The 27,081-nt window shown below is 42.6% G+C and overlaps 1 protein-coding gene across 2 annotated transcripts in view; it reads left to right on the forward strand.

Moving 5' to 3' along the window:
* Positions 1–26,588, forward strand: part of CDHR4 (cadherin related family member 4) — a 35,792-nt gene extending 9,204 nt beyond the window's left edge. Inside the window, exons 8-20 of one of the 2 annotated variants that reach the window (XM_027837133.1) lie at positions 988–1,124; positions 1,249–1,432; positions 2,300–2,456; positions 3,581–3,674; positions 5,035–5,238; positions 5,882–6,021; positions 6,544–6,700; positions 7,535–7,755; positions 7,887–8,026; positions 23,612–23,668; positions 23,914–24,039; positions 25,143–25,173; positions 26,254–26,588. In XM_027837133.1, the coding sequence (XP_027692934.1) occupies positions 988–1,124; positions 1,249–1,432; positions 2,300–2,456; positions 3,581–3,674; positions 5,035–5,238; positions 5,882–6,021; positions 6,544–6,700; positions 7,535–7,755; positions 7,887–8,026; positions 23,612–23,668; positions 23,914–24,039; positions 25,143–25,173; positions 26,254–26,493 (1,888 nt within the window). In that variant the 3' untranslated portion in view covers positions 26,494–26,588. The remainder of the gene's footprint in view (positions 1–987; positions 1,125–1,248; positions 1,433–2,299; positions 2,457–3,580; positions 3,675–5,034; positions 5,239–5,881; positions 6,022–6,543; positions 6,701–7,534; positions 7,756–7,886; positions 8,027–23,611; positions 23,669–23,913; positions 24,040–25,142; positions 25,174–26,253) is intronic. The other variant, XM_027837134.1, reaches the window with a different exon arrangement.
* Positions 26,589–27,081: the final 493 nt, after the last annotated feature.

A 27,081-nucleotide genomic window follows, 5' to 3' on the forward strand; every position in this document is an offset into this window, starting at 1 on the left:
AATGAAGCATAAACTCCTGATCCTGGCATTCACAACCATTCCAATCTAACTCCAACTTACTGGTCCAGACCTAGTTCATCCTACTCTCTTTCTCCCAGACCAACTGGACCACTCTGGGTCCCCCATTCTTATTATCTCCTCTCTAAGGTAGTGCAGAGAGAGAAGGGGGGCTGGATCCATGTGACATTGGGGATCAGTTACAGGGTCACACAGGTTCCCAGATTTAGAGAAGAAAGGAACCTTGAGGGCCATTTCTCCCAACTCCCCCATTTTACAGTTGAGAAAATCAAAACCCAGGAAGGTAAGTCTCCTTATTTCTCCAAACCTCTGTTTCCTCCTCTGTACAATGGGAGTCATAATACATGCATAATTTAATCCACAGGGTTATTGTAAATATAAAGTGAGATAAGACATATAATGAATATTGTAAGTTACATAAAAGTGCCTTTGCTCATGTTGTCCCCACCTCCCACCCCCCATCTTCCTATATTAAATCCTTCTCTTCCTTTAAAACTTACATAATATACTATCTCAGGAAGCTTCCTTGATGCTCCAGGTAGAAGTGATTTCTCTCTTCTCCAATTTCTCATAACATTCTACCTGGACTTCCCCTTTATTCCATTCCCCCTTGTAGCATTGATATTTAGGTCTATATGAATGAAGGAATTAAGAAGCATTTATTAAGCACTTATTCTACCCACTACACTACTGTCTCTCAATGCTTATTGAATTGAATGTTGTAGAGGGGATACCTGCTCAGGTAAGGATTGGACTGGATGTCCTCTGAAGTCCCTTCTGACTCTGAAATTTTGTGATCTGTGATTCTGAAAGTAGACTGTGCCCAGCTCTGGGCTGGGTCTCCAGGGGCTGACCAGCTGTAGCCACCTCTCTCTTTTCCTTCTGATTATTCTGCTCTGATGGAGGTGGGGACAATGCTAGGGGAAAGTTCTATGAATGGGAAGGTGCTTAGATTTGCTGGGCACATAGGATTCAATTCCAGACCTTCAACATCTCTGAAGACCTAGAGGCTGGTAGAGTGGCTGGCCAGATCCGAGCCAATGGCAGCCGTGTTCGATATGAGATCACTGAACCTGTCCCCTGCCCCTTATACTCCATCAGCTCCGGTGAGCCTTCTTGGGTATGGGAAAGGTTTGGGGGTAGGCCTGGGCGAAAGGTGATGGGGCAGGTGGGGTGGGGATGGGCTGTGGGCTGGGCCACAGGTTCACTCCTCCCCACCTGCCTGCACAGTGGACGGACTGATACGCACCACAGCTCCTCTGGATCTGGGGCGGAACCCTGGGGCTGCGGTCACCAAGTTACAAGTGATGGCGTATGATCCATTGCAGCCCTCGACTAGTGCTCAGCTCAGTGTCACCATCAATGTGCAGCCCACCAATACCTGGGCCCCCCGCTGCACCCCTGCTTTGCTGGTGTGAGTTGTCAGCAGCCAGACTGCCCTTCTGGATGCCTCTTCCCTCATGAAACCCTCACCACCCAGAGCCCACCAAGCTTGGTCTCCAAGATAGCTGAAGCTTCCTGATGGGCTGAAAATAAGCCCGTGATTATAGAATAAACCAAGGAGCTCAGTCCATGGAGTCCAAATCCATCCTTCCTCGTCCAGGGGAACGGGAATTGGGAGAGTGTAACAATGAGAGAGGGGGTACAGGGATAAGTGAGTAGAAGTCAGGAAGAGAAAAATCTCTGAAGCAAGGAGTCAAGTTTGCTGAGGGGCCCGAAAGGCCCTTGGGGACACAGATACATGGGTTCAGGGATAGGGAAATTTTTAAAATTGTGAAATGAAGGGGGAGAGGACTGAAGGAAATGTCCCCAGGATGGACTCTGAAAGAGGAGCTGGTATCATCAGAAATAGGCAGAGGGTCAGGCAAGCCTAAGGCCCAGGGCAGAGGTTTGTTTCACAGTACCTTAAAGGGACTTCCACCCAGGACTGGAGCTTAGCACCTTTCAGAGTGGAATGGAGTTGGGAAATTTTGTTGGTGCCGATTCCCTGCTGGTCCTTTTCCTTGGCCTTTGAAATCCTTACCAAACAAACATAGAATGCTAGAGTTGGGAGGGGCCTTGGAGATCCTCCCATTCAAGTCATGCTTCCCACCATCCGTCCTGATGAGAAAACCAAGAACCCGAGAGGTTTAGCAACTTGTCTGTGGTCACACAACAGGTCCATGTCAGAGACAAGTCTTCCCACTCAGCATCAAAGCTTTCTCCAATGTACCAGCACTACCTTCCCCCTGAACATCCCTCATTTTGGTTCTTAACACCGTCCTCCATATCTTTCCAACAGCACCCAAGTCCCAGAGACCATCCCTGCGGGCAGTGTCCTGATGACTCTGGCCTGCTCTGACCCAGACTCCAGCAGCAGCACCTTTCATTATCAGCTCCGGCACCATAATGAGACCAAGTCAAACCACAGCTTCCGCCTACAGGGTCCCATCCTTCAGGTGCCACCCCCCCCCACTCCTGATCCAGGGGCTCTCTGGACGCCACCAAGAGAGGACGTTGGCCCTGGGAATCCATTTCTAGAATGGGCAGCCCTGAACCTGATACAGTGGCCAAAGGCTAGGATTTCTACCAAGGCTTGGCCCTGTGACTTGCTGTGGGGAGAGTGGAGAGTGGCTTTTTAGATAGTCCTTACCTGTTCCCAAACACTTTCATGTCTATTTGATCCTCACAAGTTTATATAGTAAGAACAGGAAAGAGAGAGATTATTTGTGCCGTTGAACCTCTTTACTATCCTTATTAGGCATTATGAGGTGTTAGAGTTATCTGTGTTTGTGTTTTATACTCTAGCAAATACTCCAAAGAGCCTGGGACGGGGTCTCCTCTAAAGTCCGTGTCTCCCCAGCTCCTAGCCCAGCGTTCTATACACAGGGAGTGCTTAATAACTTTGTTCAATGAATAAATGAGAAAAATCAAGCCAAGATAGAATAAGTCATATCACCAAAGTCAAACAATTCAGTTAGACAAATGTCTATTGCAAATCAATGTTCAAGGTTTGGTTCTGTGTGTGTTATGGGTGATACCAATATTTCAGTAGAGAGAAATTTTGATGGGCCTGGGTCCTAGGAGCTACCATAGCAGTTAGAAGGAACAGCAGATAGTGAGACAGACTTGAAGGCAGGAAGACCTGAGTTCACATCCTCCCTCGGACACTTCCCTCTTGTGTGACCCAATTCAAGTCATTTAAACTCTCTTAGCCTTAATCTCCTCATCTGTAAAATGAAGATGATAATATCACCTACTTTATTGGGTAGTTGTGAGAATCAAATGAGTTACTGCATGCAAAGTGCTTTGTAAACCAGAATGTGCTACATAAATGTGAGGTCTTATTAATTTGACACCCCTCCTCAGTATCGGGGTGACTATTTTTATGGGAATGCCAATGGTCATACAGTGAAGGGCTTGGAGGGTGGATGTTTTCCCCTGAGTGCAGCTATGTGAGAAACTCTCAGCCTTTTTCACCCAAGAGAATCCCCCTGGAACACATCCTTGGGGTGGCATCAATCCTATTTGGCAGACTTGTTCAGTGCCCGAGATTCTCTCTCCTCTCCTCTCTCTTGGGCAGGTGAACAGTACACTAGACTATGACTCGTTTGCACCCAATGTTCAGTACAGGACCACCATCCTGGTGACTGACAGCGGCCAGCCACCCCAAACCAGTGAGTCCTCCTGGGCCTTGGCTTCGTCTAACTTCCCACAACTTCCCACTTTCCTGGGGTTAGAGCCTATCAGGACCCAGTTCTCCTTCCAGCTCCTTCCCCATATCCTACCTCAGAGTCCTAGATTTCTTGTTTCCCATGCACCTGTGGCCTCAATTTGCCCTGTTATAACCTCTAATTAGGTAGCATCCCACTTGGTATGCATTGCTTCCTTTTAGGAGGACCTCATCTAGCCCCTTAGTCCAGAAAGTCCCTGAGTCCCTTGAGATGGGGACAATGTCTCTCTCTCTCAGATTTGTGACTCCCCAAGAGCAAGAGCTCTCCCCTTCCTCAGCCCTTAGTTTTTGGAGGGCAGGGACCCCATCTCCCCCTCATGCCAGCTGTTCCCCAAGGAACAAGGTTTCTTCCATCAGAATGGAGGCTCCCAACAAAGTAGATGCCTGGCCTCCTCAATTTAGGTATTTCCAGGCTGTCATTCTGTTGAGATTTAGGGGCACTGGACCTCGAAGCAGCGACACACGGGTCCTGCCCAAATAAATTTGATCCAAGCCTTCTTTCAGCCAAAGCCAAAGTTTATTAACTATTTGCCATTTTGGCCAGACTCTTAAGGAATCTGAACATTTGTGAGAAATTGACTAGATTTTAAGAATCTGAGCACCTTAATGGACACAAGATGGATCTTATATACAGATAGACTGTGGGAGGGATCTAGGAGTGGCCAAGTAGTTTGAGGTGACTGTGAGAAGGGGTCTAGGGAGGATCTTGATGGAGGTGGCCAGTAGGCTGGGGTAACTGGAGGAGGGGTGTAAGGGAAGATCTTGATGGGAGTGGTCAGTAGGCTGGGTGACTAGAGGAGGAGTGTAGGGAGGATCTTGATGGGAGTGGCCAGTAGGCTGGGTGACTGGAGGAGGGGTGTAGGGAGGATCTTGATGGGAATGACTGGAAGGTTGTGAATGGGGTCTAGATTGGTCTAGATTCTAGGGTGGAAAGTAGCTGGGGGCCATCCCAAGGTAACAAGCAATGGAGGGCTGGGCAAGGTTAAGGGTAGCAGAGAATTAGAAGATTGGGTGTAAGGGTAATGAAATGCCAATTGATAGGATTATAGCCTCAGGCGAAGCTAGACTTACTTGATCAAGTGGGAATTCAGAATCCAAGGTGGGTTTTCTGGGCTCAGAGACAAATGGGACCCAAATTCTTTTTGGGGTAAAGGACAAAGGTTTCGGCTTGGGCCCATACCCCATCAATTCCAGTCTTCAGTATGGCATCTCAGTGCTGCTGTACACAGTGGGAAATTGGGGGAAATGGTCTGAATGAAGTTCCCTGTCTCCTCCTCACTCCCCATCCCCCACCCGCAACCCAGGCGAGGTGCCAGTGCTGGTGACAGTGACGCCAGTGAATGAATATTCTCCAATCTGTCCTGCTCACACATTCCTGGTCAGAGAAGATGCTCCCCATGGCACGCTGGTTGGCACTGTTCTTGGCTCAGACCGTGACTATCCACCCAACAACATTGAGTACCACATTTCAGACTCATCGGCCAACTTCTACATTGACCCTCGCAGTGGTACCTACCTTCCACCATAAGCTTAAGAAAACTTCCCCTTTTCCCTTAAATTGTGGATTCTTAACCTGGGCTCCATGAACTCAGGTTTGCTTTGTTTTATTTTTAATTCTGCAGGCTGTATTTCCACATATTCTGAGAAGGGGCCCATGGGCTTTACTTTACCAAAGGTGTCCAAACACAAACAAGGTTAAGAGCCCCTTTGGGACATCTCCTAGTTTCTCTCATTATCACAGGTTCTTCAGGTGGCTTTTATTCCCCTCACCTCCCTCTTGTGTAAGATGGAGAAAGAAGAGGGGAAATAATCATTCCCAACTCTCCAGCACTTTAAGGGTTACAAAGTATAAGAATGCTAAGAGGCAGGAAATTTCAGGACTATCCCTGGACTTTGTGAAAGTGCTTAATCAATGCTTTCATTCTTTATCTCTGTTTGCAAATGAAGGAAGTGAAGCTCAGAAAGGTTAAGAGACTTGCCTGTAATCCTACAGCTAGTAAGCCTTGGAGCCAGAGCATGAACCCAAGACTTTGGATTCTAGATAGGGCATTTTCTCCATCATACCCCGATGCCTCTGAGACAGAGGCAAGTTGGAATTGGGCTTGGAATCAGGGTTTGGGAAGTTGAGGAGGCCAAACTTTTCTCTATCAGGCAAACTTCATCTTCTGGCATCATTGGACTACGAAAAACAGAAGACATATACGCTGGTGGTCTTTCTGACAGATCAAGACCAGGACCAGGATTCTACGCACCGCCAGTCAGGCTCCTGCACCATCACCATTGAAGTTCAGGTAAACTCTCTGCCCCAATCCTGTTCCACTGGCCATGCCCTGTGTTAGAATCCTAACCTTTCTACCTGGCCTACCTTTGGAAAATTACTCAACTTCCCTAGGCCTCAGTTTCCTCATTGGTAAAGAAAGGGCTTAGACTAGACGGCCTCTATAGTCACTTCCACTTCTAAATCAAGGTCTTATTCCAATCCTTCCACTTCGGCTGGTGTCCTTTCCTCCTGCTGACAGACCTACTGTTCCAGCAGGATTGTGGGGTATTTTATAGCCTTTAAGGTGCTCTATAGTAGAAATAATCTCCTCCCTCCTTATGGCAACTGAGGGATGAGTTCCCCTGAGCTCTGGGTTTGGGAGATCCCCTCACAACACCCCTGACCAGACCCCAGCCTCTGACCCTTTTTGGTTAACTTGGAGAAAGGGGGCTGTCATTTCCAGAAAGGGGCTAGAACATGGGCTTCCATGCTCTGAAACTTTTATTGATGAGTCAGAAAGGAGGACCCTGAACCCCCTGCTATCTTGTTGTAGAATGTGAATGACCATGCCCCAGAATGTGAACCCCCGTTCCAAGAGCTCACCATCTCTTCTGCCCCGAGCATCAATGCAGAGGTGACAAGGTGGACGTGCTGGGACAGGGACATGCCAGAGCAAGCCCCAGGAGCATTCTCTTTCACCATTGTTGGAGGTCAGGGATGGTGGATTGGGACTGTAAGTCTTTGGACCTGGGGTGAGAGGGATGGTTTCAGAGATCATCGGGTATACTGGAACAGAGCTGTTCTGGTGCCTGGGTCAATTACCATGAACTCTGCTGGGACAAGCAGGAAAATCATCCTTAAATCAACTTTTAAAGACAAATTCAGCTGCAAAAGGAGATCCCTTCAGCCACAAGGTCCCTTGCAGTGAGACCCTAGGACAGTGACTTCTATGCAGCTTATGGGGAGGCTACTGCTAAGGGCACATCAGGACTGGGGTTCAAGTAGGGTGTGTAAGAGAATCAGGATCTCTTGATGGTTCCTGTGGGCTTTAACCCCAATTGTCTGGTCTTTGTGTGAGCCCCTGATTCTTGCATGTACAAATTCCATGTTCAAAGTTTCAGAGCTGGTGGATAGCCAACACTACCCCGACTAGGGTGCCCCCCCCAATAAAGTCATGGTCCTCAGTCAAGTTGGTTGTTGTAAACGCTGGCAGAGGCTAGGCCCATTCATCCTTCAGAGATTTTAACCTGCCCTTCTGCCCCAGTAAGAGACATGTTGGGGCTGGGGGAAGTGACAAAGGATGCAGAGAGTGCAGGGGTGGAGAAAAGTAGAGCTGTAGTCATCTGTCTTAAACCACCCCTCCCCATGCAGCAAAACATTGCCAATACTGAGCTTTGGCAGACAGTGGGTAAGGCCACTAGGTCCCAGGAGAGAGGCATGGTAGAGATTCACTTGTTGATAGTGGTAACTCACATTCTAGTGGGGAAGGAAGCAGAAAAAAAAAGGAGACAAGAGATAGCCCATTTTATGACTTTCCTTGGTAGGAAACAGCAATGGAAGGTTCTACATGAGGGATAATATTCTATTCCACAATGTCTTTTCCTTCCAACCCAATGGACTCTTGGACTCCCATACTTATGAGCTCCTGGTCCGCGTGACTGACAAGGGACCTACCCTCCCACTCTTCAGTACCACAGCCGTCGTCATTGTTCATGTGATTCCCTGGATGACCACAGTGCCTACCACCAGCACAAAACCCCCGATGGTGAGGCTCCCCTCCCCCAATTTAAGGCAGCCTGGTCTGAGACCCTGTCTCCCGGTCTTCCCTCTCTTGTCTTGCCAATTTCCCAAAGCCTTGCCTGATTCCTCCTGCGCATGTCCATCTCTGTTTTTTAGATTTCCTCACCCACACCCTTGCTAGTGACTAGAATTGAGGACTACTGGGCTCCAGAAGCTTGGTTTGTGGTTGTGTTAACAGTGACTGGAGTTCTCCTGCTCACTGTCTTGGGCTGGCTCCTTTGCAGATGGCCTGGAAGGTAAGTGCCTTAATTTTCCCCATTCTACCAGGTCTCTACAAACAGTATGTTTATGAAAAGGTTAAAACAAGGACTATAAAAGATGTCATAATAGACATGAGTAATTATAAAAAAAGAATTGGGTGGGTCATAGAGTGAGAGGGAGGAATGGCAAGTAGATACCCCAAGTACTTTGCTAATCCCCATAGAATATTCAGAGCACCTGTGTGGAAGTCTTCCAGCATGTGGGGTAGGTAACTTTTGGAGGACTTATGGAGAGCCATGGACAAGAATCCCACCAAATGAGAAAGAGAGTAGGGGTGGTGAGCTGCCTCAATGGAGGGAGTGCTCCTCTTGATGAGATAATGGATATATCAAAGTAGAAATTATTGCTTAGGATGGAATGGTGTCAAGCCCCAGGACTCTGGAAAGGAGCCATCTGAGAAAGTCTTCTTTGATATCAGAAGTCAAATAACCAGTCAAGCCCCTATGTGGGAGCCTTATGCCAGTTACTATTTTGGGTGTATTCAAAAGAAACCAAAGCATGGTCTCTGAACTAAAGGGTTTATCATCAAAGGGGGCAGGATGGGCACACATGATAAAGACTTAAGAACAATGATTAAGAACATTCTTTGATGAATCCATGCTCTTACCAGTGTGTGTGATTCTTTCAATAGAATACATTATAATCTGTCTTCATGTTCTCATTCTGTGAAATTTTTGCCGTGTCTTTAAGAAGGATCTATTCAAAAGGAAAGTCTTCCTTTGGTTCTTTTAATATTTTTTGGACACCTGTATTCAAGCTGTTTATATATAATCTCTCTTTTAAAAAACTAATCCTTTAAAAAATGATATCTTTTGTTTTTATATCACCTTCATTTCTACATATTTCCCTCCTACCTTCTCTATCAAAGGAGCCATCTTTTATAACAAAGAATGAAAAAAAGGGAAAAAAAAGCATTGTTTTAACAAACCAATGCAATTAACCAAATCTGAGAGTACATTCAATGTTATATACCCTTATTTCTGAACCTCTACAAAGAAGAAAGAGGTGCATCTTCCCATCTTTTCTTTTGGTCCAAGCTTAGTCATTATAATAATACTTGTTGCTGTTTTATTGGTTCTTTCCATTTACATCATGTATTCATTGTGAATTCTTCTTTCCTGGTTCTGCTTAGTTTACTTGACATCAGTTCATATAATTCTTCTATGCTTCTCTGAATTTTTCATATTCATCATTTTTTCTAGTACAGTAAATATTCCATTACAGGCATGTACCACAATATGCTTATATCTATTCTCCAATGGAAAGTCATCTACTTTGTTTCCCTATCTTTATTGCTGCAAAACAATAAAAAGTGATGTTATTAATGTTTTGGTATATATGTGACCTTTCAATTTTTTTTTGACCCCTTGGGTTACACATCTAGCAGTGGGATTTTGGGATCAGTCATTTTTTTCAGCATAATTCCAGATTGTTTTCCAGAATGGTTGGACCCTCTATTTCTTTTACTCTTGATAGATGACTGTTCCACATCCTTTTCTAGTCATGTGTGTCTTTTAAGATGTCTTCCTGGCACCTAGTGCAGTGCCTTGCTTATTGCTTAAGAAATGTTTCTTGAATTGAAGTTGACTGCCTTTTATACCAATTCTCACATACAAGTCATCATTGGTAACATGCTGCAGTCTACTTTGTAACAACAGTCATGCATCCTTCCACTGCCCTTTAGGGCTCCTGACATTTTAATTATTCTGAGATTATGGTTCTCAGAAGCCCATGATTCATAGTATTACAGCATTCCTGGGAGAGTTTTGGCCTTAAAAAGTAAGCTTTTGCAGTCTGATCTCCCTCACTATTTAGGTACTCTGTCTATGACTATGTTCATGCTGGCTGAGGTTTTTTTGATCATGTTTGTTCTTAAGTCAGGGCAGTGCCATCGATGACTCAAGAAATCTAGCAAAAAAAATGTCAACAAGTACTAATCAGCATGATGCAACTTGAGAACCAGGTTGAATCGTGCTGAAGAGCTCATCACTCAGTACATACCTGAGCCTTTTGGACTGTGCCTTTGCACCATTTGTGAAAGTTCTGTGCTCCCAGAATCATAATAGAAGCTATCCACAGGGTCCTGATAACTTGGTATTCTTGGAGACAAAACAGAGGATGGAAAAAGAAGCTCACCCATCTGTATCTCCCTTCGGGATGGCTCAGAGCATTGAAAAATGTCAAGAATTTCAAGACAGTTTGTTCCTTTGTTTCTCTCTGCTTTCTTGGTCTCTCCTCCTCCCTTTCTAAATTAACTGAGTATATCAAGTTCCTTTATCTCTGGCTGAGATGTTTAGGTCCCTTGGGAAGAAGGTTGATACTCTGCAAATTCTTGAAAGCCAAGTCAAGTTGAGGATGAAATGAGCTAGACCTTAGAACCAGAACCTTAGTTGAGAGGTGAATTCCAGGATCAGACAGGAAAAGTGAAGTGTAAAGAGAGTGAAGTGACCCAGGCTCTGTCCCATTTTTTAAATTATGAGACTGAAATGAACTTCCAGATGGATTCTTGAGCATTTTGAGCAGCTAGCTTGGGGATAAGATTCAGTACTAGCTCTGTGACATTAAGCCGTATCATTTGCAAAGAACAGTAATGTCACAGATTGCAGCTCTCAAAATGGCAGCTTCATTGCTTAGCTGGCTTCAAGGTAGCACTTCTGTCAGCTATGGGTCCAGGAGACAAGGAGCAGGCCCTGTCAGTTGGGCCATACAACTATCAGCCTGGAGAAGCAAGGTCAAAAACTATGAAAAAAGCAGCTGAAGTTCCCGTCTCCACCACAAAGAACAAACAAGCAGCTTCGGGAACAGCTGAAGCCAAGATTTCTGTCTGGTATACTTCTAAAGGCAGTGTGGTATAATTCAGACTCTTGGAATCAGATTCTGAGAAGCTAGGTTCAAATCCTGGCTCATTTATTTATTACCTGGTTAAGTCAGTTCATTTTTCCTTGATCTCTTGTTTCCTTGTTGGAAAAGCATTGAGTTGGATGAGACAGCTTCTAAAGTTTTTCCTAGTTTTAACTCCAATGAACCTTATCTATCTTGTGAATCATTATGTCTCCCTTATCTCTCCTCTAATGGTTTATCTTTCTGCCTTTTCTGTTCTCTATCTTCTTTCTCTTTTCTCTGTCCTCTTTATGCACTTTTATCCAATTCCTTGACCTTCATCACTCACATTGCTAGCTTCTGATGGAGTCTACAATGAGATGAGAATACAACAAGCTAAAGAATGTGTTTAACTCTGTGCCACTTTTTTTTTGGAGATCACAAACCTCATAGAAGTAGATAAGGATTTGTGGATGGTGTGAAGCAAGACATTACCATAATGTACACAGAGCTTAGCCTGAGCCCTGCCACTGGTAGAGAGCCTAATACAGGAAATAAGCTAGAAAAATAATTATGTCTCTGGATATAGAAAATAGAGTGACAGTGAATAACTCACTTAACTACTATGGCATGTATCAAGCAATCAACAAACATTTATTCAGGACCTACTATGGGCCTGACACTGTGCTAAATGCTGGGGATAAAAAAAAATGAAATAATTTCTTCTTTCGAGGAACTCATATTCTATTAGGGAAATATCATGTACACATATGTCAGTCAGTCAATCAAATCAAGAAGCATGTATTAAGTGATTACAGTATGCTGGCATTAAGGACTGAGAAAGCTTCTTGCAGAAGGTGAAATTTTAGCCAATATGTGAAGGAAGGAGGTCAAGAAAGCCAGGAGGCAGTGGGGAGGAAGGAGTGCATTCCAGGCATGGGGGATAACCAGGGAAAGGGCACAGAATTGGGGGCATTTGGAGGGAGGAACAGCAAGGAAGCCAGTGTCACTGCATCATAGAGTATATGAGGGGGAGTGAAGACTAGAATAGAAAGGAAGGAAGGGAGCAGATCATGGAGAGTTATAAAAGTCAAACAGAATACTTTATTTTCTATTTGATCCTGGAGGTCATAGGGAACCACTGGAATTTGCTGAGCAGGGAGGGGGGACCTAGTCAGTGCTTCACTTTAGGAAGATGATCTTGGCAGTTGAGTGGAGGAGAGACTTGAAGCAGGGACACCAAACAGAAGTCTATTGCAACAGTCCAAATGTGAGGTAATGAAGGCCTGTACCAGGCAGTGTCTGAGGACAGAAGGGGATCTATGTGAAAGATGTTGCAAAGGTAGAATTGACGGGACTTGGCAAAAGAATGGATGTGGAGGGTGAGATAGAGTGAGGAGTTGAGGATGACACGTGGGTGGTGATCATGGGTCATCAGGAGGATGATGCTTCCTGTGACAGTAATTGGGAAGAGGGGAAGGTTTTGGGAGAACGATCATGAGTTCAGTTTTTTACATGTTGAGTTTAAGATGTCTATGGGAGATGCCCAATGGGCAGTTGGAGATATGAGACCAGAGGTCGGCAGAAAAGTTAGATCTGAATAAACAGATCTGAAAATCATCTTCATAGAGATGATAATTAAATCCATGGAAGCTGATGAGATCACCTAGTGAAATAATAGCGATGGAGAAGAGCAGAGGGCCCAGGACAGAGCCCTGTGAGATACCCATCATTATAGGGCATGACCTGAAGGAAAATCTATCTCAGGAGACTGAGAAACAGCAGGTGGAGAGGTAGAAGGAGAATTAAGAGAATTACAAAAACCTAGATAGAAGAAAGAATCAAGAAGAGGGTAATCAACAATGTCAAAGGTTGCAGAGATGTCAAGAAGGATAAGGATTGAGAAAAGACTATTAAATTTGCCAATCAAGAGTTCTTTAGTAATGATGGAGCAGTTCCAGTTGAATGATGAGAGTAAAAACAACAATACAGAGAATTAAGATGAGAGTAGGAGGAAAAGAAGTCCAGGCACTGATTGTAGATGACTTTTTTTTGTTTGTTTGTTTTTTGATAGATGGCTTTCTTAAGGAATTAAACTGAAATAGGGAGGAGAACTGGAGGATGATAGGCTGGATGAATAAAGAGATTTAATTTTATTTTATTTTGAGGATGGGGAAGACTTCTGGGTGGTTTGAGGAGTAACAAAAAGGTTTGGAAAAGTCACTGTGGTGAATGGACTGGTGAATCAATTAGGGAGGTGTAAAAGAATTGTATTACTACTGCAAGGGCCCAGTTGAGAGTATGCAACATAAATAAGTAGCATTCCCAGTTAGCACAGCTTTGTGCTTTTCTGCAGTTTCATTCATCAGCATATAAATAGGAGATAAGGCAGTGGATGGTGGGAATAATCCAAAGGCTTGGCAGGGCATGATTGATGATAACAAAAGGGGGATAAGGAATGAGATAGGGTTTAGAGTTGAACTGATTTATCAGGGGTCAAGGTGGGGAAGGGAAGAAAGTATGGCTAGTACAGGGGAGATAGCCTGGAAAAGGACTCAAAGTTAAAGGGATTGAAAGTCATAGGAAAACAAAGAACAGGTTTAGGGGTTGTAAGGCAGATGGAATGATAAAAATTATGAATTTCAGGTTTCATGAACATGGAGTGGAACGCATATGGGTGATATCAAGATCAAGGGTATGACCATCTCTGCATGTAGCTCAGGTGGGGTAAAAGAGTAAAAGGTCATGGGAAACAAGTAAACTGAGCAACTGGGAAGTTAGGTGTTTGAGGGAGTATCAATAATATTTATATTGAAGTCCCCTAGTATGAGGGGAGGAATTGAAGAGGAAAGAAAGACTATGAGCCAGGCATTGAACTTACTGAGGAAAGGAGAGGGCTCTGAAGGTCGGTAGATAACAGCCCCCAGAATCTCGATTGGGTGGTAAATATGGATTGAATCAGCCTCACTGGAGGAGAGGTTACCAAGTAATGGTAGGGGAGGCAGAGTCTAGAGATGGCAACAAGAATCCAGGAGTATTCTGATTTCCCCACCGTAGCCAGTGAGTTGTGGGTATGAATGAAAGTACAATCAGTACCGGAAAGGATGGCCAGAGGTGCTGTGCCATCAAGAAGGAACCAGGTCACAGCAAATGGAAGAAGATGGAAGGAGTGAGAAAGGAAACAATTTAAGATGAAAGCAAATTTCTCAACTATGGAACAGGCATTCCAGAGGGCACAGTAGAAGAGGTGGGTAGATCTGAAGTGGGTTATTGGAGGAGGATCAGCTTGAGGGGTGGCATACAGGAGAGGAAGTGGGGGACAGGGAACAGATTTTGTGCAATGACAGGCAGAGGTTCAGAATCACTAGGACAGGGAGTAGGACTGGGTAGGAGTATGCTTATCATTGAGTGATGAATTCAGGTAGATCGCAGTCACTGGAAAAAGTCCCTTGAGGCAGGGAGGTGATTAGACAGTTCAGGGCGCCCCGTCTTAATGGTCAATCTTGGGGCAGGATGTCTAACTCACAAAGGAGGGAGGAGCTAAAGATATAGTCCAACACAGAACTCCAGAGTGAGGAAGCCACAAGCAGGCAGGCTGGGTTGGAGCTGATGGGGGGCAAAGGCAAAGGGCACAGAAGGGCAGGCTGAATCTGGGGCCCCCCGGGAGGTCCCAGGGACAAATGCAGGCGAGAGCTGGATTGGGATGAAGCAGTACTCCCTGCTCCCTGGGAAGTCCCAGAGGCAAAAACAGGAGCCTCTGTATACATGTAAACAGAATAAATATTTACATGTAGTAGGGAGAGAGTTGGTCATGACACCCCTGATTAATTTATTTGTCCAGCCTCCAGTCTGATTGTTGAAATCACAGAAGGGGCAAGTAACAGAGCCATAGTGTTAATGTACTAAATAAATGAAGTTCAAAGATATGTCTATGCCCTCTTAACTATGAGTTATCACTGCTCAAGAGTGATAATGCATCACGGTCCCCACTTTTTGGCAAAGGTGAAATTAATTAAGTCTTAAATTTTCCCTAATGGAATTCAGTTTGCCATTTGGCTAGCTGAATCTTAGCCACACCCCTAGCGGCCTTTAAAAAGCTAGCTTGGGAGCTCTGGACACAGCCAAGGCCGGAGAGCTTTGTAGAATGTGACCTCTGGTAGTTTAGAGGAGAGCCACCTATGAAGGAAGAACCCAGCTCTTGAGAAGGAATCCATTTTGCCTTTCGCCTTACTCCTCTTCCAGATGGCAGCAAGGGGTCGAGGAGAAGATTTCTCTCTCCTTTCCACAACCCAGTGTTTTACAGTGGGGCTGCTCTCCCTGTAGGAGGCATTACACCCAAAAAGGAACAGGCCCAGGGATTCAAGGGAACCATCAGTAAAGGCATCTCCACTGACGCCTGGTAGCAGATAAAAAAGCTGATAATGAATTCAAGAGAAAACTAGCCCTGGGATATGAGATTTGAGTTGTGGAGAGGAGCAGGCCGAGGAAACTAGACTGAGCTACCTGCCTAGCAGAGACTCTATGCCTAGTAGGGAGCAGCCTGAAGACACTATGAGAAGAAATACATCTGGATCCAGCAGTGCTACAGATAGGAGTTGCTTTGGACATATGTGATCCCTATGTGTGTGCATACATATTGCCATCTTACCCTATGTATATGCTCACCCTTCCTATCGATGCCATGTATGTATGTAGGAGGAATGCCTCTGGTTTATGAGAGCAAAGTTTTGTAGTTATCCTCATCTCTTTGCCATCTTAATAAATACATTTATTTTCAGCTAATTAGGTGTACTGGCTATCGCAGGTAACCATAACGCTGTGTGTATGTATGTATATATATCCCTTTAGCCTCATTCCTCCAACTTGCATCCATACCAGCAAGTTGTATGCCCAGAGGAGCAGGTGACTGCTTCCTCAAGTTCCAAGAATAACTCTGTGGAATAACTCCTAACATTATAGCCATGAGCCCCAACCAGTGTGATTCCCATTAACAATCATCTAGTAAATGTGATTAATTCTTTTAAAAAAATTTACACAAGGGTTTTCTTTTCATTTTTCTTTTTTTCAGTGTTGAAGGCTAGAAGTGGGAGGAAGAGAAAGTAGATTTCTGTTCATTAAAAAATATAATTAGGGGTAGCTAGGTAGCGCAGTGGATAGAGCCCCTGCCTTGGAGTCAAATACAACCTCAGACACTCTACTAGCTGTGTGACCCTGGGCAAGTCACTTAACCCTGATTGCCTCACCAAAAAAATTTTTTTTAAATTTAGTTTTTTTAAAAGAAAAGACATTTACCTAAATGACATAGCAAGAACAATAGTAGAAAGTATTCTCCATGAAAAGGTGCATCCTCCCATAAATTCACACAGAGTCCATGGTAGAGGAAGAATGGGCAGAAAGCTAAAGGACTATGTTTGAAAAGCAAATGTGTAGGGAATACACGTGGCCAAGGTAACCCCCAACTACAGAACAAAAGGGCCTAGCTGTCTTTTCTTTCTGTGATGAGCTCACTTTGGGGCAAGGCACTAGTGTCAATGATGGGTGAGTCACCTTCACAAGTATAAATTGGAGGAGGCACAGATAGACACCAGTTGCCTTGAAAAAAGATCTCAATATTAATCAGAGTTTGTGATGTGGCAGCCACAGAAGTTAATACAATCTTGGAATGCACTAAAAGAGGCATGGCTTCAAGAAATAAGAAAGAGATAGGTCCCCTTGTGTTCTGCCCTCGTCAGACTTCATCTGGAGTGTTGTGCTCAGTTTAAGAACGATGATAAAAAACAAGGGTGTCCAGTGGAAGACACCAGTGTGGTAAAGGACTGTAAATCTATGACATATGTAAATGGGTTAAAAGAACTAGAAATATTTAGCCTGGAGAAAAGAAGACTCCAAGAGAGAGATGATTGCCAACTTCAAATATTTGAAGGGCTGTCTTATGGAGGAAGGATTGGACATATTCTGTTTGGTCCCAGAGGACTGAACCAGGAACAGTAGGTCAAAGTTTTAAAGAGACAATGTAGGCACCTAGATCAACAGTTAGAACTGTCCAAGAGGAAAATGGGCTACCTCATGAGTTGGTAGCTTTCCTCTAACTGGGATGTCTTTGAGCAGAGGCTGAATGAGTACTTGTCTGATACTTTACAACAAGGATTCTTTCTGTGTATGAGTTGGACTAGTTGGTCACTGAAGTCCCTTTCAGTTCTCAAATTATGTGATTCTGAGTCATTCCACTGCTAGGCTGGGCTGGCTCCCCACAAAGCAGGGTGTCTTGGGTGGATTGATCCACTGTTGGACAGAGTCAAACAGGACTGATCCACACATATAGTTTGGGGATTCTGAACCTGGGATCCATGGACCTCATGGATAGATTTCAGAGGGTATATGAACTTAGATAGAACAAAAAAGTCATTTTTATTTTCACTAACTTCTAAATGAAATTTAGCGTTTCCTTCAATTATTTAAAAACATTATTCTCAGAGAGGGGTCCATAAACTTTACTAGGCTGTGAAAGGGGTCTATGTCACAAAAGGTTAAGAACTTCTGATCTAGTTATTTATGGCTCCGGAAAAAGCTCCAGGGAAACGTCTCTTAAACAAAGCTTTGGTTTCTTCGAAAGGAATTGACAAGGTCCCATCTAGAAAAGATGCTCAATGTACAAAGTAGTAGATATCAGATATAGGAAAACTATTTATTTCATGTACCACAAAAGAAATACTTGAAACAAAAAAAGACTCATAAGTATACATAGACAAATGCTTGCCTCACTAAGGATGCCATGACAACATTAGAAATCTGCAAAGGGTCTTGGTGCTGCACTCTCCAGAGAACATTTTGAAGAATAACACAAAGCAAAGACTGAAGGTCTCTGAATTGGAAATTTGTCTGATGACTTGCATAATGCAGCACTTGCATGATGGTCAGAATAATTTTCTGGATCTCATGATAACAGTCTTTGGCATTGCTTTTCAAATTTCCATCAGGGCTCTAGGCAATTCTCTAAGATTCTAATTTACAGAGAAGGCTCTGACTTGAATTAGTAGAGAGAGTTTCCTCATTATGCCAATGAAATTATCCCTAATCCTATTCCTATCCCTATTTCCTAGCCCTATCCCTAATCGTTAGGAATATTTCCCCCCCTCCCCACGTCAGCCTAAATCTGCCTCTTTGACTTATTGCTCCTGATTCTGCCCTATTGGGTCAAATAGAGCTGGTGTAATCCGTCTTTCACATGAAAACACTTCAAATACTTGGACACATATATCATATCCCCTCTGAGTCTTCTCCAGGCTAGACAGCTCCAGTGCCATCAGCTGTTCTTCTGTTGGTCACTGACATGGACTCAAGACTCTTTCACCATCTAGTTACCTTCTGCAGGTTATCTGTGGCTTTCCTAAACCAAAGAACCTAGAACTAAACACAAAACTGCAAGTAAGATCTGATAAGGACAGAGTTAAAAGGGAGTAGTACGGCTTTCTTAATTCTGGAAGCTAGGTCTCTTTTAGTGCAGTCCAAGATTGCATTAGGTGTTTCGGCTGCCAGATCACACTGCTGATCCATGAAAACCTCAGGTCTTTTTCAGACACACTGCTATCTATCCATGCTTCCCTTAACCCGAAGTATTCATGAAGCTGATTTTGTTTTTAACCCAAGTGTAAGACCATACATTTATCCCCACTGGATTTTATTTTATATAGATTTAGTTTAGTTCTCTAACCTAAGATCTTCTTAGATCCTGATTCTATCATTCACTGCCTCCCTATCCCTCCCAGCTTTGTGTCACATGCAAGTTTGGTGAGCATGCCATCTGGACCATTATCCAAATCATTAAAATGTTCATCATAACAAGACCAAGTACAGGTCTCTGGGCTATTTCACTTTCTGACAAATTGACATCAAACCATTAATGACTATTCTTCTGGTCCAACCATCCAAGAAGTTTTGAATCAGTCTAATTGTATTATCAGGTAATTCACATTTCTCCACCTTCTTCACAAGAAGAAGATGAGATACTTGCTCAAAAGTGTTGTTAAAAGCTGGCTTAAATTATATTTACTGGCCCAGTGGATAGAGCACTGGCCCTGGAGTCAGGAGGACCTAAGTTCAAATCCGGCCTCAGATACATAACACTTACTAGCTGTGTAACTCTGGGCAAGCCAACTTAACCCCAACTGCCTCACCCGCCCCCCCCCCCAAAAGAAAGAAAGAAAGAAATTATATTTATTGCATTTTCTTCTATCAGCATAGTAACCTTGTCAAAAAGGAAATAATCTTTTTTAAAAAATTAATCATTTTTATTGTTATGAACCTAATGAAAATCAATAAACATGAACACTTTTACAAAGAAATCACGATGCTGTGAATCTCTATTAGATACTTCTGGGTTGTTTTTTTTTTTTTTAGTACGTATGAAACAATACATTAGTTCCAATAAAGCCTTCCTGGCATGTCTGAGTCCCCTTCTAAACTTCCTTCTGCTCACTTCTTTGCGTTTTAAAAATATTGCATAAACACTTTCCTTTTTTCTTTTCTTTTCTTTTTTTTTTGGTATCACTGTCACTACTCCGTCTACTTCCTTACATACATTTCCCTTCCCCAAAAATCCCTCTGTTGTAAAAATGAATATAGTCAAGAAAAACAAATATACTCCATGAACAATGCCTATTGATATCGATCTTATTCTGTCCTCTAGTTCTTCACCTTTGCCAAAAAGTGGGGACCGTGATGCATTATCCCTCTTGAGCAGTGATAACTCATAGTTCTTAAGTCTTTCAGCATTGTTTTCCTTTTGTCCTCATTGTATTGTAATGGGGGACTTGTGAACAGTTACACCATGCAGTCCCCATATGGAAGAGACTGAGGGTCTTACTTTTGTTGGAAAACAGATACATCACATGACTGATAGATGAATGAGTTGCATTTCTGCTGCTGCTGGACTGGATCAGGCAAGTTAACTTGAGACTCTGACTTTTATATCAGGCTTTCAGTCCCAAATGGACTCAGATCCTGGCCATCTGGTGGCTTACTCCTGACTTTTTTGTTTGTTCGTTTTTTGCTAGGAAATGGGGTTAAGTGACTTGCCCAGGGTCACACAGCTAGTAAGTGTTATGTGTCTGAGGCCAGATTTGAACTCAGGTCCTCCTGACTCAAGGGTTGGTGCTCTATCCCATTACGCCTCTCATTCCTGACTTTTCAAAGCTCACAAACCTGTAGCCATCTCCAAATCACTTTTATAGCCTCATTTGAACTCATCCAGAGAAACATGAGGGAGAAAGATGCTTACTTTTACCTTTTGAATACACACCCAGTTAGGTCTCAGCCGTCAGTCAAAAAGGCCACTTTGTGTTGTGATCAAACTGGAAAGAATAACTACACACACTCAAGTCCACACAGAGACTGCATCTGCAATCTCTGCATCCTCATTACACTGTAAATTATTCTGATTTTGCTCATTTTACTTCACATCAGTTCATAACAGCCTCACAGGTTTCTCTGAATCTTTCCCTTTCTTCCTATCTTATGGTGTAATAATATTCAATTACAGTCATATACCATGATTTGTTTAGCCATTTCTCAGCTTATGGACTCCCCCTTTCTTGTCAGTTCTTTGCTATAACAAAAAATGTTGCATATAGGTCCTTCCTCTCTTTCTTTGATCTATGTATGGTAGATATCCAATAGTGGTGTCATTGAGTCCAAAGGCAGTCACCGTTTATTGACTTTTTAGGTAGAGTTTCAAATTACTTTCCAGAATGATCATATCAATTCACAGCTTCACCAGCAGAGCATTTGTAACCCTGTCCTTCCACAGCTCCTCCAAAAATTTCCATTTTCCTTTTTTTGGGGGCCATCTTTTCCAATCTGACATGAGATAGCCTCTCAGAGTTATTTTAATTTTCATTTCTCTTTCTATTGATTTGGAGCATTTAAAAATATAATTGTTGATGGTTTGCCTTTCTTTTGAAAACTACATCTTCATATCCTTTGATCATTTCTTTCTTGGGGAATGACTCTTGGTCTTATCAGTTAATGATATAAATTTCTATATATCTTGGATATCAGACTATTATGAGGGAAATATGCTGCAAAGATTATTTCCCCCAGGTAATTATCTTCCTTCTAATTCTAACCATATTGATTTTGTTTGTGCAGAAATTTTTTAATTTTATGCAATCAATAGCATCTGTTTTTATCTCCTGTGATCTACTCTATCCCCTGTTTGGTCGAAAAATCTTTTCCTATTTATAGTTGTGATGACCTTTTATATCTAGATCATGTATCCATTTGGAGTTTATGGTATGATGTGAGATGTTGGCCTGATCCTAATTTGTTCCAAACTACTTTTTTGTTTACCTAGTAGTTTTGTCAAATAAGCCTTACCCTAGTGTTTGAAATTCTTGGGTTCATCTGACACTACACTGCTATGATCAATTGCATCTGGCTCTTGAATACCCAACCTATTTCACTGATCAACCTTTGTATTTTCTAATAAGTACTAGATAAGTTTTATAGTCTAGTTTGTGATCTGGTATAGCTAGGCCCATTTCTTTCCCACTTTAAAAATGATCTGTTTTTGAGACTCTTACTTAACCTTCTTCCAGATGAATTTTGTCATTTCTTTTTTAGCTCTATAAAGTAACCTTTTGGTAGTTTGATTAGTATTAACACTGAATCTATAAATTAACTTAGGTAGTATTATCATTTTTATTATATTGTCACAGCCTGACCATGAGTAATTAAAATCTCTCTAGTCATTTAGGTCTATATATCTGTAAAGAGTGTTTTATAGTTATATTCATATAATTCCTATGTGTGTCTTTGTAGGTGGACTCCCAGAAATTACATTCTGTAATTCTATTTAAAGAAAATTCTTTTTCTATCTTCATCTCTTGGGTTTTGTTAGTAACATAAAGAAAGGTTTTTTATTTTATATCTTACTATTTGACCAAAGTTACTGTTCCAATTAATTTTTAGTTGCATTTTTTTGTGTTCTTAAATCAGAGGCGTCAAACTTTCTTCATCTGGGTTTATTTTGGGGGCTTCCTAACTCATATTATTTCCTCCTTGTGTTTAGTATTTTCTTCTGTTTACTCATATTTGCCCTATGGAGGCCCAGTGTTCACAGATGTCATCCATTTATTAGACTTCCCTGAGTGATCTCTCTCATAGCCTCCAGTGGCTTCTGGCAGTCTTTTTGAGCAGTTCCCTTTGGTTTTTCAAATTGTTGCTCTGTTTAGGGATCTTGTCAATATTTCTTGGAGTGGAAACAGATGAGTTGGGTTCCTTTACAACTTTCACTGTGTCTGTTGGGTGGTGTTTCAAGTTAAAGGCTAGGGACACTGGTCTTTTCTCTCCTGACTGCTCCTCTGGAATGAATGGGGGTGGATGCAGGTGATTTTAGAGGGCATCAGAAGAGGAAGATAGTCCACTGGGCCTTAAACACATTGTCACTGGGCTGGTTGGGGAGAGATATAGGAAGAGGATGTGCTACCCTTTGGCTCTTCTGGGTTGGATACGGGGCAGGAAGCCTGGGATCATCTGTTCTTGAGAAACCATGCTGGTTATGGTAGTCACCACATCCCTTTCTAAAAGTTTACCAATACCTCTATAATGATCCATTTTAGAATTTCTCAGGAATTGAAATCAAGTTGACCAGCCTATAGTTTGCAGATTCTGGTTTTTTTCCCTTTTTTGAAGATCAGGACATTTCCCCTTCTCCAATCTTGTGCTACCTTTCCTATTTTCCATATCTTTCAAATATTGTTGACAATAACTATATATATACCAGTTCTTTTGGTACCTGGAGATATAGTTCATCTAGGACATGTGTTTTGAGTTATTTAAGGGCAACCAGATGCTCTTCTACTATGACTTGACTTATCTCAGGTATCATCTCCTGTTAGCCATTTTTGTTCTATCATTTCCAGTGTGAGGGCCATTCTCCTTGGCAGAGGAAACAGAAGCAACATAAGAATTGAGGAGCATTGGTTTCTCTCTGTTGTCAGCTACCACCTTCCCAAGCAAAGGCCCCCTCCTTTCTTGGATCTTTTCTTCCAACATAGCTTAAAAAAACCCATACTTTTGGGTTGTCTTTAACTTATCTTGGCAGTCTCAGGTTTTCTATTCATTTTCTATTACCTAGCCTTATTTCCATCTTCTGTATATTTCTTTTTTCCTTTAACTTGGTTGGTTTCCTGTGCATCCACATTTGTCTCTTCAGACATGTCCTCTTTTTTCACCTCGTTGTAATTGTTTCCCTTTTTGTCTTCAGAATTTTATTCTTGAGTATTTCCCTTTCCTCCTTCTCTGACTTCAACTGTAGAATTTCCATATCTTCCTTTCCCTCAGCATTGAGCCCAGGGGCTACGCACATAGTAGATGCTCAGGAAATATCTACTGGATGGATGGATGGATGCAGCAACTTGGTATAAAATTCTTTCTCTGCCTGCATTATCTAGCATCACCTGATGGGGACTGAAGAACACTTAGTTCTTTAAGTATTAAGGCCCTCTATTCCATGTAGAGGCCCTTATTATAATGAAGAATGGCAACAAAATTCAACCTTTAATAGATGAATTTCAATTCAGTGGGTCATTTTTTACCCAAATTACTTATCCCATATCAAGTGCGAAGCCCTAACATGTCATCATGAGAGAACAGGTAATAGGTAGAGAAGAAATTCCTCTAGGCAGGATAGCATCTTAACTCCACTTACTTATCCTCAATACTCCTTCCTTTTACTCTAGGATGGCTCTAAGTCAACAAACAGGTGGACAATCCTCCCAGACTCTATTATTGGACAGGTAAAGTAGCAACCTCCTTTTCCTTTTTCTCCCTGTGTTTCACAGCTTTTTGATCATTCTCAGTCAACTGCCTTACCTTTCAAAGCCAGTTGCTGGGGTCTGAGAGCCACTCTGCCGCAGAAACAACCTGTTCTGCTGAGGTCCCTGCCCTATTATAAACAGTTTTACCAGAGGTTTCAAGATTACTAATGGTAGAGTCCCTGAAGACATCTTCTAACTTTTCCTTTACTTTTTCTTTTGCCTAGCACTAGGAGAAATGAAAATTCTACTGGTGAGCTAAGAAAAAAGAAGAATGATGAAACCAGCAGCATCCTAAGTCTGGTACTGCTAAGTCTGTTCCAATCAATGGGATTTGAGATGGAGGGAAGAGGGTATGAGATAAACATTTATTAAATGCCTACTATGTGCCAGGCACTGGGCTAAGCACTTTAGAAATATTATCTCAAAGGGCACTTCCACTAGTGACCACTGGCACCAGAGCTGTCTCTAAGATATCACTGCTCCTATTTGATTGTCCCTTCTCCTCCACAAATTCCCCATCTCATCTTTACTTCAAAATTCAGCCTATACCACCTTCTTACTTATGTAGCTTACCTCTTCCACCCAGTTACCTTGCATTTTTTTGGTATATAATTTTGTGTGTACTTATATAAGTGGTGTAGTGGATACAGTGCTAAGCCTGGAGTCAGGAAGACTTATTGTCCTGAGTTCAAATCTGTCCTCAGACATTTACTAGCTGAGTGACCCTGGGCAAGTCTTTTAACCTTGTTTGCCTCAGTTTCCTCATCTGTAGAATGAACTGGAGAAGGACATGGCAAACCACTCTGTGTCTTTGCCAGGAAAACCCCAAATGGGGTCACAGTGACTGCATCACACATGACTGAAAAGCAACTGAACCAATATATGTACATATTGACTTCCCCATAGAATACAAGCTCCTTAAGAGCAGGGACTGTTTATTTTTTGTCTTTGTATCTGCCATACATAGAATGTTACTTGGTAGATTGGTGTTCAATCATTCACAAATAACTCTTCATGACCTGGTGGACCATAAGATGCCAACATTGATCATGGGGTTTTCTTGGCAAAGATACTGGAGTGTTTTGCCATTTCCTTCTCCAGTGGACTAAGGCAAACAAAAGTTAAGTGACTTACCCAGGGACATAACAGCTAGTAAGTGTCTGAGGCTGGATTTGAACTCAAGTCTTCCTGACTCCAGGCCCAGAGCTCTATCCACTTAGCCACCAAGCTGTCTCCATTGATAGACAGTAGGTGCTTAATAAATGTGTGTTGCTTGATTGATGGATAAAAGCTTTAAATCAGGGAGCTCCTCACATCTAGCACCTCTGGCTAGAATAAGCAAAGGGTGTAGCAATTCTGGGTATTAGAATTAGATGCTGGCTTGGGTGTGTGTGCAGGTGGTGTGGTTGCTAAGCGCTTCTCTCTCATTTCCTTTTTCTTTTCCACTGAGCAGCAGCAGTTTGATGGCAGAGCCCAGGACCCTGGTAAGTTCTCTACTTCCTGCTCTGTATTTACTTTCACCTTAGCCCCTTCTGCAAATAAAGGGACATACTGTACTGTCACAAAATGTCACCCTGACATTGATGCCTCTTTGCTTTAAACTTATTCATGCTTTTCCTTCTAGCTTGGACTGAAAGCAATTCAGGACAGGACCACCCCAACCACCCTGCCTCTTTAGCTTTCCTCTCTTCTCTCCCACCCCCACTTTTTTCCCCTGATCTCTCTCTCTCTGAGATTTTTTAATTCTTTTTTTCAGCTCCAAATTCTTTCCCTCCCTTTTCCCTTTCCCCCCAATCGAGAAGGCAAGAAAAACCAAAACCCATTACAAATATACAAAGTATAGTCATGGAATACAAATTTTCTCATTAGCCACGCTCATGAGAGAGAGACAAACAGAGAGACAGAGAGAGAAAATATGCTTCAGTCTTCACTTTGAGTCCATCAGTTCTCTATCTGGAGGTGGATAGCATGTTTCATCATTAGTCCTTTGGAATTACGTTGGGTCTTTGCATTGAACAGAGTTTACTCACATCAGTCTTTCATAGTTGCTGTTACTATGTAGAATGTTCTCCTGGCTCTGTTCACTTTACTTTGCATCAGTTCATACAAGTCTTCCCATTGTTCTTCTGAAACGATCCCCTTCTCATTTCTTATGGCACAATAATGTGCCATCACATTATATACCATAACTTGTTCAACCATTCTTCAAATGATGGGCTTCCCCTAGGTTTCCAATTCTTTGCCACAATAAAAAAAGTTGTTATAAATATTTTTGTACACACGGGTCCTTTCCCTCTTTCTTTGATCTCTTTGGTATATGGAGCTGGTAGTGGCATTACTGGGTCAAAGAGTGTGTACAATTTAATAGCTTTTTTGGGCATAGTTCCAAATTCTCTAGCCTTTCCTGGTGAGAGTTGCCTTATATCTTGGAACTGCCTTTTGGCAGGTCAATTTGTAGCTAGATGAGAATAGCTGGCCATGTGCTACTTCCCTTACACACCCTGGGTTCCTGCTTGGACCTGCCAGGGTGAAGTCATGTAGAGCTCACTGCTTTTCATATCTAGTTACAGGCAGAGATTATCTCTTCAGCAGCAGCACAGGAGCACGTCGCTGGCTCTGAGGCCAATCTGAACAGCATGGGCAAGAGCTGTTTTAAGAAATTAGTAGCTGTACTTTTTTGGAAATGGGTGAGATACATAAAAGGGATCCAGGCTGACTCATTTCTTTGCTGGTGTCATACCCTAATGACTCCTTACTTCCCCCCAGCCCCTCCCTTCCCCTTCTCCTACCACCCAAGACCCTAACTTCCAGTTTGTGTTTCACTATCAGAATGATTTTAGAAAATAAAGGTGTTATTTTACCCTAATGTGAGATTAAATGTCAATAAAATAACTCTTAAAGAAACAAAAAAGCAGTAGGATCAGATCACCCTGTAATAAATGGAAGTCCTCCCAGTGGCCTGGCAGGCAGTGATTTTTTAAGTGTTTTGTTGAGGGCCCAAAGAGGCCTCAGTCCCTTTCTTACTGTTCTTCCCTTTTCTTCCACACTTGTTAAAATTGTTAAAAGCATGTAAGAGTTATCGGGTACAATAGTTCATGATTTTGTTGCTTCCATTTTGGAACAAGTGCCATCACTCCCACCTTGGCCCTTTAGAAAAAGGAAGGCTCCCTCGGCCAGACTCCCTGTGCTATCACATGCCATCAGTAACATTTCTTGACATCCTGAACTTGAGAGAATATTACAGTTCCCTGGAGGATGCTGTCCCACCTTAGGAGAAGCAGCTTCAGGAGCCCTCACCATCTAGTGAAGACATTAGTAGTAGAAGAAGCAGGAAACCTGGGTCTTTTCTCCAGGTAGGCTTCAGTTATTACCATCTCATTTCTTTTTCTTAA

This window comes from Vombatus ursinus, unplaced genomic scaffold (genome assembly GCF_900497805.2).
Source record: "Vombatus ursinus unplaced genomic scaffold, bare-nosed wombat genome assembly UNPS02014820.1, whole genome shotgun sequence".
NCBI lineage: Eukaryota > Metazoa > Chordata > Mammalia > Diprotodontia > Vombatidae > Vombatus > Vombatus ursinus.